The sequence below is a fragment of the Mytilus edulis genome, chromosome 12 (genome assembly GCF_963676685.1).
Source record: "Mytilus edulis chromosome 12, xbMytEdul2.2, whole genome shotgun sequence".
Lineage (NCBI taxonomy): Eukaryota > Metazoa > Mollusca > Bivalvia > Mytilida > Mytilidae > Mytilus > Mytilus edulis.
Genome location: NC_092355.1, coordinates 13,910,685 through 13,923,488, shown reverse-complemented (window position 1 = coordinate 13,923,488; position 12,804 = coordinate 13,910,685). Strand labels below are relative to the sequence as shown.

The 12,804-nt window shown below is 31.2% G+C and overlaps 1 protein-coding gene across 1 annotated transcript in view; it reads left to right on the top strand.

The window, feature by feature from the left end:
• The window catches only part of LOC139497438 (cell adhesion molecule DSCAML1-like), a 29,351-nt gene extending 17,399 nt beyond the window's left edge, over positions 1-11,952 (top strand). The window contains exons 7-11 of the mRNA XM_071285661.1: positions 1,623-1,919; positions 3,845-4,141; positions 5,528-5,833; positions 7,026-7,331; positions 11,636-11,952. Of these exons, the coding sequence (XP_071141762.1) occupies positions 1,623-1,919; positions 3,845-4,141; positions 5,528-5,833; positions 7,026-7,331; positions 11,636-11,952 (1,523 nt within the window). The remainder of the gene's footprint in view (positions 1-1,622; positions 1,920-3,844; positions 4,142-5,527; positions 5,834-7,025; positions 7,332-11,635) is intronic.
• The last annotated feature ends 852 nt before the right edge of the window (positions 11,953-12,804 follow it).

Here is a 12,804-nt window from a genome sequence, read left to right as displayed (position 1 = left end):
TTGAACGAGAGAAGTTTGTAATAATCTGATAAATATCATTTCTATTGATGAGATAAACAAAAGTTATATATGTATTATTGATGTTCAGGTGCAAAGAACAAAAATTATTGTATTATCAATTACTATTGTCGATAAAATGAATAAGAGGCAGAGTCTAGTAAGGTTTGATATTAAGGCCATATGTTATTTACTACTAGTCACGCTAGAGTAAGCATGACACTTGAGTTTAAATTAAACAACACAAAATAATTTGTATATAGGTTTTGAAACTGAGAACTCTACTCATACATTTACCACAGTATTTACACACTCAACAGTGTATGTAAACAGAAGAACGTGCTATGTCATATAATAACAATAACAGTTTATTAATTGATAAAAAGCAATAAGTAATCAATAATAATTTCCAAACAAGTGCTAAAGGTGTTTACCTTGTTGACAATCAGTTTGACATAAAAGGCATCGATCTAGTGAATGAAGTTATATAAAGGTGTGGAGGTGTGGTTCAAATGCTAACAAAAAGATGATGCTGAGGGTCATAATGTAACTTTCTTGTTTATTTTGTTAGAAATTACATATAACATAAAATCGGAATTCAAAATGGTGGCTTTCTTAGTTACGGTCAGACAGAACGTGAAAAATAAATTGTCAACGAATTGCATTAGAATCTGGATTATTATTCAAATACGAGTAGAAAGTTAATTGATACGGTAATAACCTTAATGTCTAGTGCTAGTTTTTGAGGCATACCTATCAATTTATTTCGTCTGGATATAGTTACCAAGTAATTCTATACAACTTTTTTTTTAAATTCAACAGTTTCAAATATTATCTGATTCTAAAGAAAGGGTATATAATGGTTGCAAAAAATTCATTTAATACGACATAAAAAAAATATCAAAGTTTGATACGAGTTAAGGATATTCCCATATTTGCCTACAAAGGTTTTAAAATATCATAACAAACAGAGCGCGAAAAACATCGTTAAAGACACAACAGTTGCGTGTCCACATTTTTGAAGTGTTTTTGTTTCTTTAATAACATCATTGTCCTTAAAATTATCGCAAAACATATGATGTTTTGCCTTAATTTACTTGGTCATATATTTTATGGGCTAGGTTCAAAATACATCTACTAAACTTGATAAAAGTGTTGCTATTATATTGATTGCTAGTAAAGTGAATTATCATTTAGCACCAGATAGGTCAAAAACCTATCTCCTTGCAAAATAGATTAAGTATCATCACCACTTCATATTGTGATAACTGTTTTTAATCATGAATAGTTTGGTAGTTTTACAATGTAAAAAACGTATGGAAATTTATTGTCAGCAGGAAAAAAGTCTGTTTATAACAAGCAATAAATTAAGTATATGAATAATTATGAAAAACAACCTTTCATATATAAATAAGGCCGTTCGTTTTCTCGTTTAAATTGCTTTACATTGTAATTTTGGGGCCTTTTATAGCTGACTATGCGGTATAGACTTTGCTCATTGTTGAAGGCCGTACAGTGACATATAGTTGTTAATTTCTGTGTCATTTTGGTTTCTTGTAGAGGGTCTTATTAGCAATCATACCACATCTTCTTTTTTATATTTCATATATCGAATGAAATTGCAGAAAAACCGATAGTGCATATACTTTCTGAGCAATTGCAGATGATAAAAGGATCCAATCATATCATAAAATGTTTCATTTCGGGAAAACCACTACCGAGTACACTGTCTTGGAAAAAGAGAATACATGGAGATGAAACAACTGTTGATCTGACAGGAGAGAAATATTCTGGTGGAACTGTTGACTGTCCGGAATTGACGATCAAAGACTTCGACATTTCAGACGAAGGCACATATATATGTCAAGCTATAAATGAAGCAGGGGAAGGGTGTAGCGAGGAATTATTTCTAGAATGCATTGGTGAGTGCTGAAGAAAGTTTTTAAACTTCAACTGATATAAGACGTTATGCTGAAGTGTTAAAGATAAACTTAACATAGATACCTGGAATAAAATTGTGGAAGCCAGAGGTGCGTTTCCTTTAAAAAGAAGACTCCTAAAATATACAAACCTACTGCATATTCATTGTATTATCTTCCTAGTTTCAACTGTTCAAAGAAAATATTTTAAATGATTGAATGCGTATCTCTAATGTCTTTTTCAAAAGTTTTTTTTTATCATAATATTGATATATTTGTTTTAAGCAGCGGACATTAAGCAATTAACAATCACTAAAAAATCAATCGTTACAGGAGTATGTTTTGTTTCAATTATCTTATTTTATTCATTCAAAATTGCCTTTTCGGATTCAACTTTATCTTAAACACTCAAACCAATCGCCTGTGATAGAAAATACCTGAATATGCGCAGGGCTTAAAGATAAAAAAGGAGGACCTGAATTAATATTCATGTTAAAGGTCAACGAGAAGTGGGAGAGGGAGAGTATAAACCTGAGTTACGTGTGCTTGTAAATGGAAAAAATGTGTTCGATAAAAGGTATTGAATAAAATTGGAAATCAACATCAAGTTTAGAAAACCTGCATTCATTCTTACCGCTTAATTGCATGGTCTAAGTTAGATTATTTTTCAATTTGAATTAACTGTCATTTTTTTTTTCAAAGTTGAAGTTTTCATAGTTAACCAATTTGTAATAATTTAAAGACATATTGTGCATTATAACTCAACTTAAAAAGTAAATTACAAACTCTTGATATTTCCTAACAAAAGTATCCAAAATATCCAATCTAACGCGAAATAAAAATAAAATCAATAAAGACACAAGCTGACATTTTCTAAGTGTATTTGTTTATTGTTAATACCATTGTCCATCTAATCATGAAAAAAAAAAAACGCAGGATGTCTTGGTTTTTTTTACTCGGTAATATATTTTATGGTCAAGGTTCAAAATACAGTTCATAAACTAGTAAAATGTGTTGCTATCATATCATAAGAGAATTATTTTTTAACCTTAGATAGGTCGAACATCTATCTCTTTGTTAAATATCTTAAGTATCATAACCACTACATATTGTGATAACTGTTCTTAATCATGAACACTTTGACAATATATTAATGTTTGAACACAAGGAATATATGAGCATATGGAAATTTATTGTCAGTCGGAACCCATTCTTTTCAAGATAAGCTTCTTGGTGAGTATATGCAAGACTTATACAAATAAACCTTTCATATGTCTATTGAAATTGAAGGAAAACCGACAGTGGTTATATTTAATTAGAATCTATAGGTCTTAAAATGTTCAAAGTTATCAAGGAATGTATGTTTATAAATACAATTGGTATTATATAAAAGAACAAAAGGAATGTAAAATAATATACCCCTTAACATGTTTAAGGAAAGCCTTCAATATGATTAAGGTTTTTTTGATCCAGTACAGCTTTATAATTGAATTTTAAGTTCCAATAAAAAACAGAAACGTATATGCCAATAAGCAAAGAAAATCATCAGTGACGCTCGAATAAAAAAATGTTAAAAAGGCCAAATAAAGTACGAAGTTGAAGAGCATTGAGGACCGAAAGTTCCTAAAAGTTTTGCCAAATACAGCTAAGGTAATCAATTCCAGAGGTCGAAAAGCCTTAGTATTTCAAATATTTAAAGTTTTGTTAACAGTTAATTTATAATTATGAACATATCAATGATAACTCAAGTCAACACAGAAGTGCTGATATTGTTTACGGTCAAGACAAAAATGAAAAGAAGGGAACAACGTGTCTGATAATAATATTCAATATGACATGTTTGGTAAGCAATTGAAATGATAACAGGCCATATCAAATATAAACACAAACAGATATAATTATTCAAAATGTCTCCAATGTTATTGCAGATAAACCTGTTGTTGAGATATATACTGCAAAGCCACAGGTTACTAAAGGATCCATTCAAATCTTAACATGTAAAGTATTCGGGAAATCACAACCGAGTACACTGTCTTGGAAAAAGAGATTGAATGAAGTTGAAACAACTGTTGATTTAACAGGAACAAAATATTCTGGTGGAACTGTTGAATGTCCGTCTCTGACGATCATAGACTTCGACATTTCAGATGAAGGAACATATAAATGCCAGGCTATAAATGAGGCAGGGGAAGGGTGTAGCAATGAACTACACATAGTATGCATCGGTGAGTTCTGAATAATTTTTTTGTAAACATTAATTGTTATTAAAGAATATGCTTAAGTTGGCTCGGGTGTCTTCCTCCATCTTGGATTTTGAAGAAGCAGATAACTTTGGTCTAGATATTTCATGAAATGTGCAAATTTTGAGAGTTGTATGTAATTCATGTAAAATATTTTTGATCTGAGTATAGAAAATTGTGTGTTTTATTATAATTACAGCTGTAATTTCTCAAAAACACCTTTGCCAAATAAGGGGAGATAACTCAGATAAAGTATTTTTTTATTATAATAGAAAGTGTTATGAATTTCATTATTTTGATATGTAGCAAGAAAACAAGTTTGGTGTCATCAATTTTTCTTTTTATTATCTGAAAGCATGCTATAAGAGCAATATTCTCACATTTTATCTGAAAGATCTGATAGAACGTTTTCTTGTTAACACACAAAATTTTCCATGCATAATCTATACAAAATGTGGCATTTTTGCACAACCTGTAGCGTGAAAATAGTCCGATGACCCATACTTTGTAATATATTTTTTATAAAAGCATGATAAAAACTTCATTTTGACAAGTTATCAAAACATTCTGTCAATTTTAATTAAGACTTCCTAGCCACCTTAAGTATGAATATTCTTCATAGTTTAACTCATCATAGATCATGTAAATACAAGGTTTACAATTGCATACACAAGACGTGCAATTAGTTTACAAAAGAATCATCATTAAGGATTGAAAAAAAAAATAACGAGATAAACTCAGGTTTATAGTTGAAGAGCTAATCACTGAAAGGGTTTCCATAATGCAGATTGGAAAAAAAATCCTACAGTAGAAAATTCTTAGTAGTTCTTAATCCTCAAAATTTAAATAAAAACATTAATTTATACTTATATCGATCAAAATGCATGTAATCACAGATGTGGGTAATAATGACACGGTGATATAATGCAATAGGAAACATCCACCAGCCGTGGTATTGGGCTAGTGGTGTGAATAGATATCGGGATTAAAATACTCTGTACAATTAACTAATTTAAAAAAAAACATGACGACTCTCTGGGTTTAGGTTTATTACATTCAAGTTATTAAGGAATTTAGGTTTATAGATCAGATTGATATTGTATAAAAGAACACAGGGTGTTTAATATAATATATCACTTCGAAAATGCCTCTGTAATTACCGCCCAATTTGATGATGGTTTTCATCCAGTACAGCTTTATAGTTGAAATTTAATTCCAAATAATGATCAAGAACATTTTGCCCATGATAAACATAATTTTTTACAGTCTAGACAAAAAAAAGATATGATAAGCCATTGGAAAGTGACAGGCCCTATCAAATATAAACACACACAGATATAATTACTCAAAATGTCTAAAATGATATTGCAGAAAAACCTGTTGTTCAGATATATACTGAAAAACAACCGGTCATTAAAGGATCCAACCAAATCATACAATGTTCAGTTTCGGGAAAACAACAACCGAGTTCACTGTCTTGGAAAAAGAGAGTAAATGGGAATGATCATGTTGAAACAACTGTTGATCTGACAGGAGAAAAATATTCTGGTGGAACTGTTGGCTGTCCTTCATTGACGATCAAAGACTTCGACATGTCAGATGAAGGAACATATACATGTCAAGCTACAAACGATGCAGGGGAAGGGTGTAGCAAGGAATTGCTTCTAAAATGCATCGGTAAGTACTTAGCACAGGTTCTAAACTTAAACTGTAATAAATGATGCTGAAGTATGACACATTTTTATGAATAAACTCATTATACATACATGTAAAAATATTATGGACTCCAGACGCACGTTCTGTCTGCAATAGACTCATCATGGAGATTCGAAGTAAAAAAATTACAAAGATAACATAAATTGTATCGAAGAGCGATATGACCTAATTTGTTGTAAGGGTTTTGCAAGATACAGCTTATATGCCATGGCGTTGTCAGTTTATTTTTGATTTATGAGTTTGACTGTCCCTCTGGTATTTTTCGTCCCTCTTTTATATCATATATTCCTGTGCACGATAAAAAATCCTTAGTATTATGAAATCTTCAAATTTTTGTAATAATTTATTCCCATTATGAGCACATCAATCATAATTCATGTCAATACAGAAGTGCTGACTACTGGTTAATTGATATATTTTTAGAGGAAACCTACACCACCAATGGCATATATCTAGTGGTTGTAGATAAATGCATCATAGACACAATTCCAGAATTAAAAGTTGTACGCCTGACCTGAGTTTCCTCTTCAAAAGATGCATTAGTGACGCTCAAATCAAAAAATAAACAAGGCCATGTAATGTTTGACCTTGAAAAGCATTCAGCCACAGATCCAAACGGGGTTACCCAAAAGCAGCTAAACTTACGAGTCCTCGAGTACAATATTTTTAGTATTTCGAAGATTCAAAGCTCTTGAAAAATTCATTTTCAATTATAACCATCATAGTAATAATTCATGTCAACACAGACGTGATGACTCTCGTTGCTATTGTGTTAATAATTTCTTTTTTTTAAATGGAGTCATCAAGCAATGTATTTTTATAAATATGATATACATGAACGTAAGATGTATAATTAATATACCACTTTAAAAAATGCCTAAAACATTATCATGCAATGTAATTACTGGCTTCATCCTGTGCACCTACATAGTTGAAATTTGAATTTCAAATGTATCTTACAATGATTGTCCATTAATTGTCAATAAAAAACTTGTTGTTTTGCGACCAACGTATAACTGATATGAGGCACGCACGTCTCTGTCTGATATATTCAATATTATACATGTTATAATCAACTGAACCAAATGACAAGCTTCTCTCATCTAAACAAAAATAGATTGAATCCTTAAAAATGTCTAAATTGATATTGCAGAAAAACCTAATGTTCAGATATATACTGATAACCAACAGATCATTAAAGGATCCAACCAAATCATACAGTGTACAGTTTTTGGAAAACCATTTCCGAGTTCACTGTCTTGGAAAAAGAGAGTAAATGGAGATGAACAAGTTGAAACAACTGTTGATCTGACAGGAAGGAAATATTCTGGTGGAACTGTTGATTGTCCGTCATTAACGATCAATGACTTTGACATGTCAGACGAAGGAACATATTCATGTCAAGCTATTAACGAGGCAGGTGAAGATTGTAGCAAGGAATTGCTTCTAGAATGCATCAGTGAGTACTTCGCACAGTTTTTAAACTGTTTTTTTTTTAATTATGCTAAGTATGAATCATTTGATAGATGAACTCATTATAGCTACATGAAATAAAATTATGAACGCCAGACAAAAGACTCATCAATGACTTTCGGATAAAATCCGTTTACAATGCCAAATAAAGTTTGAAGTTGAAGTGCAATGACCCAAATCTCTGAAAAACTTTGCGTAATTTAGCATAGATAATAAATAATAAAAATCGAAAAAATCGAATAAAACAACAGGGTAAAAACGCACTAGAAACAAAGGTTTATCTCCAATAGGAGAAGTATTATGGTGGAACAAATAAACTCATCATAGATACCAGGTAAGTCCGGTAAGGGCCTATTTTGGCCTCAAATTTCAAGTTCATCTAACGGAAGATTTTAGACACTTTTTAAACACTTGAGTGTCTATTTCAATTGATTCGATTAGTTTATGTGAATGATTTTAACTGATTTAGTCATTAAAAACCCTCAGATTCAAACTTAGATATGAAAAATCTATCAAATATGCCAAAAAATGCCACTTTTCAGATGGTTTTTGTCAAAAATAAAAGTAGCCGCATCTGTGTTCATCCTCAACCTTTATGTATATTATGTATTATCATCAACTACAACTTGCAATTAAATATTATGAATGAACACGAATGCGGCCACTTTCGTTTAAGACGAAAACCGTCTAAAATTTAACTAAAATGCTAGAATTGTGAAGATTTCAGTCATTTAGCATGACTTAATGATGGTAGTACGAGATATATGTGTATTGTATGGTAAAAAAAACAGCCAATATTTATGTAGCAGAAGCATTTTACTTTCCAATAGATAGCTTAAAGATTACATTTTCACAATTTTGTAAAACTGCTATATTTTGGGGCCAAAAAGGGGTCTTACTGAACCTACTCCTTTAGTATATTCGATTGCCCTTTTTTGACCATCATTAACGTTGATAAGGAAGATGAAGGAACATCTATATGTCAACCTACTAAAAAAGGTATTAATGACAACAGTTAGAAGTTGCAACTATCATACATTTGTCAGTATTGTAAATGTCTACACAGTTTCTGAACGTTTACTTTTATTAGTAGCCGTTTTAAATGATATAAGGAATACAAATAGTTATCAACGCTACCAGGATTATAATTTAGGACGCCAGACGCGCGTTTCGTATATACAAAATATTGTAAAGTCTAAGGTTTAAGTATATACTGGCGGGTTTGGAAACGTAACACTCGATTATTAATTTAGTTTTTCATTTTAAAAGATTCTTAAAATACACATGATATATGAAATACTAAATTGAATAATAAGTTAATTCATTTCTTCATCGTCTAAGGTTAATTTGAAATTTGTAGGTTTAATTGACTACGTCACGCTTAACGTTTAAAGCATGTGCTATGCACTAAAATCATAGTTTTCTCTTAATTATTGGTCGTTTTCAGTGTCAAAGTTTCAGGGATTTAAAAGTAATTTTATGGCGTGAAATCGTTCCCAAAAGAACATGCACTTATAAATTCTGTCTATAAATTTCAAATGACTTAATTTCAATATTTATTTCTCAGTTAAAAAAAGTAAAATGAACAGCTGTTTACTGACTAATGATATAAGGAATACAAAATATTGTAAAATAATTCATTGTTAACTTAGAATTGCATGAAAACAGTACTGCCCTCCGTTAAATAGTTATCAAAGGTAACATGCTTATAATTTAGTACGACAGACGCGCGTTTGTCTACATAAGACTCACCAATGATGCTCAGATAAAAAATAGTTATAAAGCCAAACAAGTACAAATTTGTAAGGCATTACGTTTATGTAGACATATTACCGGGTTTGTACTAACATGAGCACAAGATGGCAGGGGTGTGGAAATATTTGTTGTGAGCACTTGTCCCCGGACAAGTGAAACTTAAAATTTTACTTGTCCGAAAATTTTTTTACTTGCCCTGATGATCCCAATAAATATTGAAGTATTTCTTGTTAGCTAATATATGATTCTTACTTAGCACTGCTGTGCATCACAAACAAATGAAATCTATTTGTTTATATGTGTAAAAAATTAGGAAAGTAGAAAATTGGTTGACATCAATATGGTACAGAAACCTAACAGCAAACCAAACAATGAAATGACATGTAAAGGACAATTTTGCAGCAGATTTTGAATAAAAATTGTAGCTAATAGGTACATATACTGAATTTGAGGACAGTGATTGAAGAAATGTAAACTAAATAATAGATAGACTATTGATTTTGTGGTGTTTCTCTCAACTGACACACTTGTTTTTTTCTTGATTATTTGTTATTGTTTGATGGGCAATGAAAGCGTCCCTTTGACAACAAATAATGTTGACCTTTGATCTATAAATTAGACTTCATCTATAAATAAGACAAACACTTAATTTATTTTCCGAATTTCCATAGATAGCCAGGGGCAATCTGATATCCACGATGTCTGAAATTCTCGCTTCCGTTTTTTTTTTTTTTAAATACTCTGTGTCCTCCATTTGCATTTAAGGTTTTCTACTCGACTCATGACTCTTTTTGTCTTGCTTGCCCACCTTTTTATTATGTATTTATGAATCTGAATCTTGATACAAAATTTAAAGAAATTACACTTCTTGTAAATGATGGATAAAACCTAATCGACGATCCCGGGTCAATGGACAAAGCCAATGCAATGTTACGCGACTCGGGTTCGCATACTTATTTTTATTTATTTTGATAATCGATTTATTTCCGGTATCATGTAATATTTATCGTCATAAACATTGATGTTTTTACTTGCTGAACATTGGTTTCTTTTACATAAATTAAACATCTTTATACGTTTTGAAATTAATTTTATGTTTTTGTTGGATTTGAACTTTGTCTTGTAAATTTTTTTACTTGTCCTCGGGCAACCAAGACAAAAATAATTACTTGTCCGGTTGTTCAAATGTACGAGTCGGGCGAGTCGGGCATAGCATTTCCACACCCCTGGATGGGTACCACATGTGGAGCAGAATCTGCTCAGAAAAAGAATTTTTTTTTAAATTCCTAAATAGAAATAGCTGCTCACAAGGAAGGTATCAAACCAAGAATTCCAAAAAAGTTTAAATCATCCTTTATTAATTTAACAGACGGCAACACGAGTCGGTTGACCTTAATTGAATGTGTGTTTCACAGATTACGATGGATGTTTTCAAATGGCCGTACACATAATCCCATACTCTTTCCTACTTATCATCGGGTTTGTAGTTATATGAGCAACACAACGGCTGCCACATGTGCAGCAGGATCTGTTTTTATCCTTCTGGAGCACCTGATATCGTCCAGGTTTTTGGTCGAGTTAATGTTGCTTAGTTTTTAGTTTTCTATTTCGTGTTTGTTGTTTACAGATATTTGTCTTTTGTAATTTTTTCCGTTTTTTGAATGTTGTCAGTTTTTTCATACTTGAATGAATGTCCAATTGGTATTTTTTGTCTTTCTTTTTTCATTTTAAAAGATGAATAGGTTGTTGTCATGTTTGTAAAATCTTCTTGAACTCCTATAACATATCTGAATATATACTTTAATCTTAAATCTCCTTCAGAAAAATAATCTTAGTAAGTCACGTGTTTCCAGTTTGTTTTTTGGGGGAAAAAACCAACACAAGAATAGATGTTTAAGCTTTGACTAACGTATTCATCAACATCATGTGTATACATAAAGAGGGCACACGATACCAGATGGACATTCAAACTCATAAATCGGGAATAAACTGATAGAGCCATAGCTAAATAAGAAAAAAGACAACAAACACACAATAGAACACTACAAACACCATAGAAAAAAACTTAGCAACAAGAACCCCACAAAACTTGGGTGATGTCATGTGATTCGGAACTGTAAGCAGATTCTGCTCTACATGTGGTATCCATGTGGTTGTTTATGTTAGTACAAACCTGGTAATAAGTATACACCTGTATGTCGTTGCATGATACCAGTTACTTCAACAGTGTGTCAGTTATTATATATTAACTTGTAAAAAGACCAATTTCAGAAATACTTCATCAGAGAATTGGTCCAAGACTAACTTATTATAATTTTGAATTTAAAAAGTTAATAATATACGACAGCTCATTGACAATAATATGTATTTCTAAAAAAGGACTAAGCTTTTTATGTTGGGGTGGCTATTTTCTTAAAGGCAATCTAGCTTATTTATTTTCATTCTATTGTTAAAAATACTTTTTTTCATACCAAGATTTCAAGAAGTTGTAATATATAGGTACATACTTACTCTTAATACATTTCGATATTGCAGAAAAACCGGAGATCGTTATAACCATCTCGGCTGATGAACAGCAGGTCAATAAAGAATCCGATTTCACGCTTGCATGTACGATTTCTGGAACAATCGATAAAAATGAAATATCTTGGATAAAGAATACAAAAAAGGTTGATATCCAACAAGAAAAGTATTCCGGTGGAACTATCAATTTTCCGTCATTGACCATCAAAAACTTTGATAAGGAAGATGAAGGAACATACATATGTCAAGCTGCAAATAAAGCTGGTGGTGGAAAGAGCAAGGAAATATTGCTCTCGTGCATAGGTAAGAAACAATTGAACCAAAAGTAAAATCACAAGAATACTGAACTCCGACGAAAATTCAAACCGAAAAGTCCCAAATCAAATAGAAAAATAACAAGCTCAAACACATAAAACGAATAGATAACAACTGTCATATTCCTGACTTGGTACATGTATTTTCTTATGAAGAAAATCGTGGATTGAGCCTGGTTTTATAGCTAGCTTAACCTCTCACTTGTATGACATATGCGTCAAATTCTATGCGTGATCAAAACAAACAGAAATCCTCATTTTTACGAAAATGTTGTTTTCCGAGCCAGGAAATTTAAAAACTATTCTGATAAATATATCGATCCTTTGAAATAACTTATTCTAAAAGGTTACCTATTCAACACTGTAATAAGATCATTGAATATTGTGTTTATTGGTTATTATATTGATTTTGTTATCTGTAAATGAAAAGCTAACTAAATATTATTGTTATATACATATACACATTCTAGAACCTACAATCTGTCGATACCTGTATCTTGGCATTGCACAATGTCATGTTTTTCTCAGACAGTTATTGACGTCTTTACACTAAATCGATTGAATGAGGGAAGTGAACTGATTGCTATTTAGTTTTAGATGCATCATTTTTTTAATAAGTTATTAGAGATTCACCTTACAAGTAATTTGTAAAAGATGTATTGTAAATCGTAGGCAAACAAAACAGTTTCATGTAATTGCTATAAATTCAGTTAAATACGTTTTTGTTAAAGATTATAAAATCTGAGCAACACGCTTATACTTGTTCTTTGGCTTTTATAAATGAATGCAAAACCAGATCAGCGGTAACCGTTACTAGTATTTAGATTATACTACAACACCAACATTACAATAACAATACTGTCAATT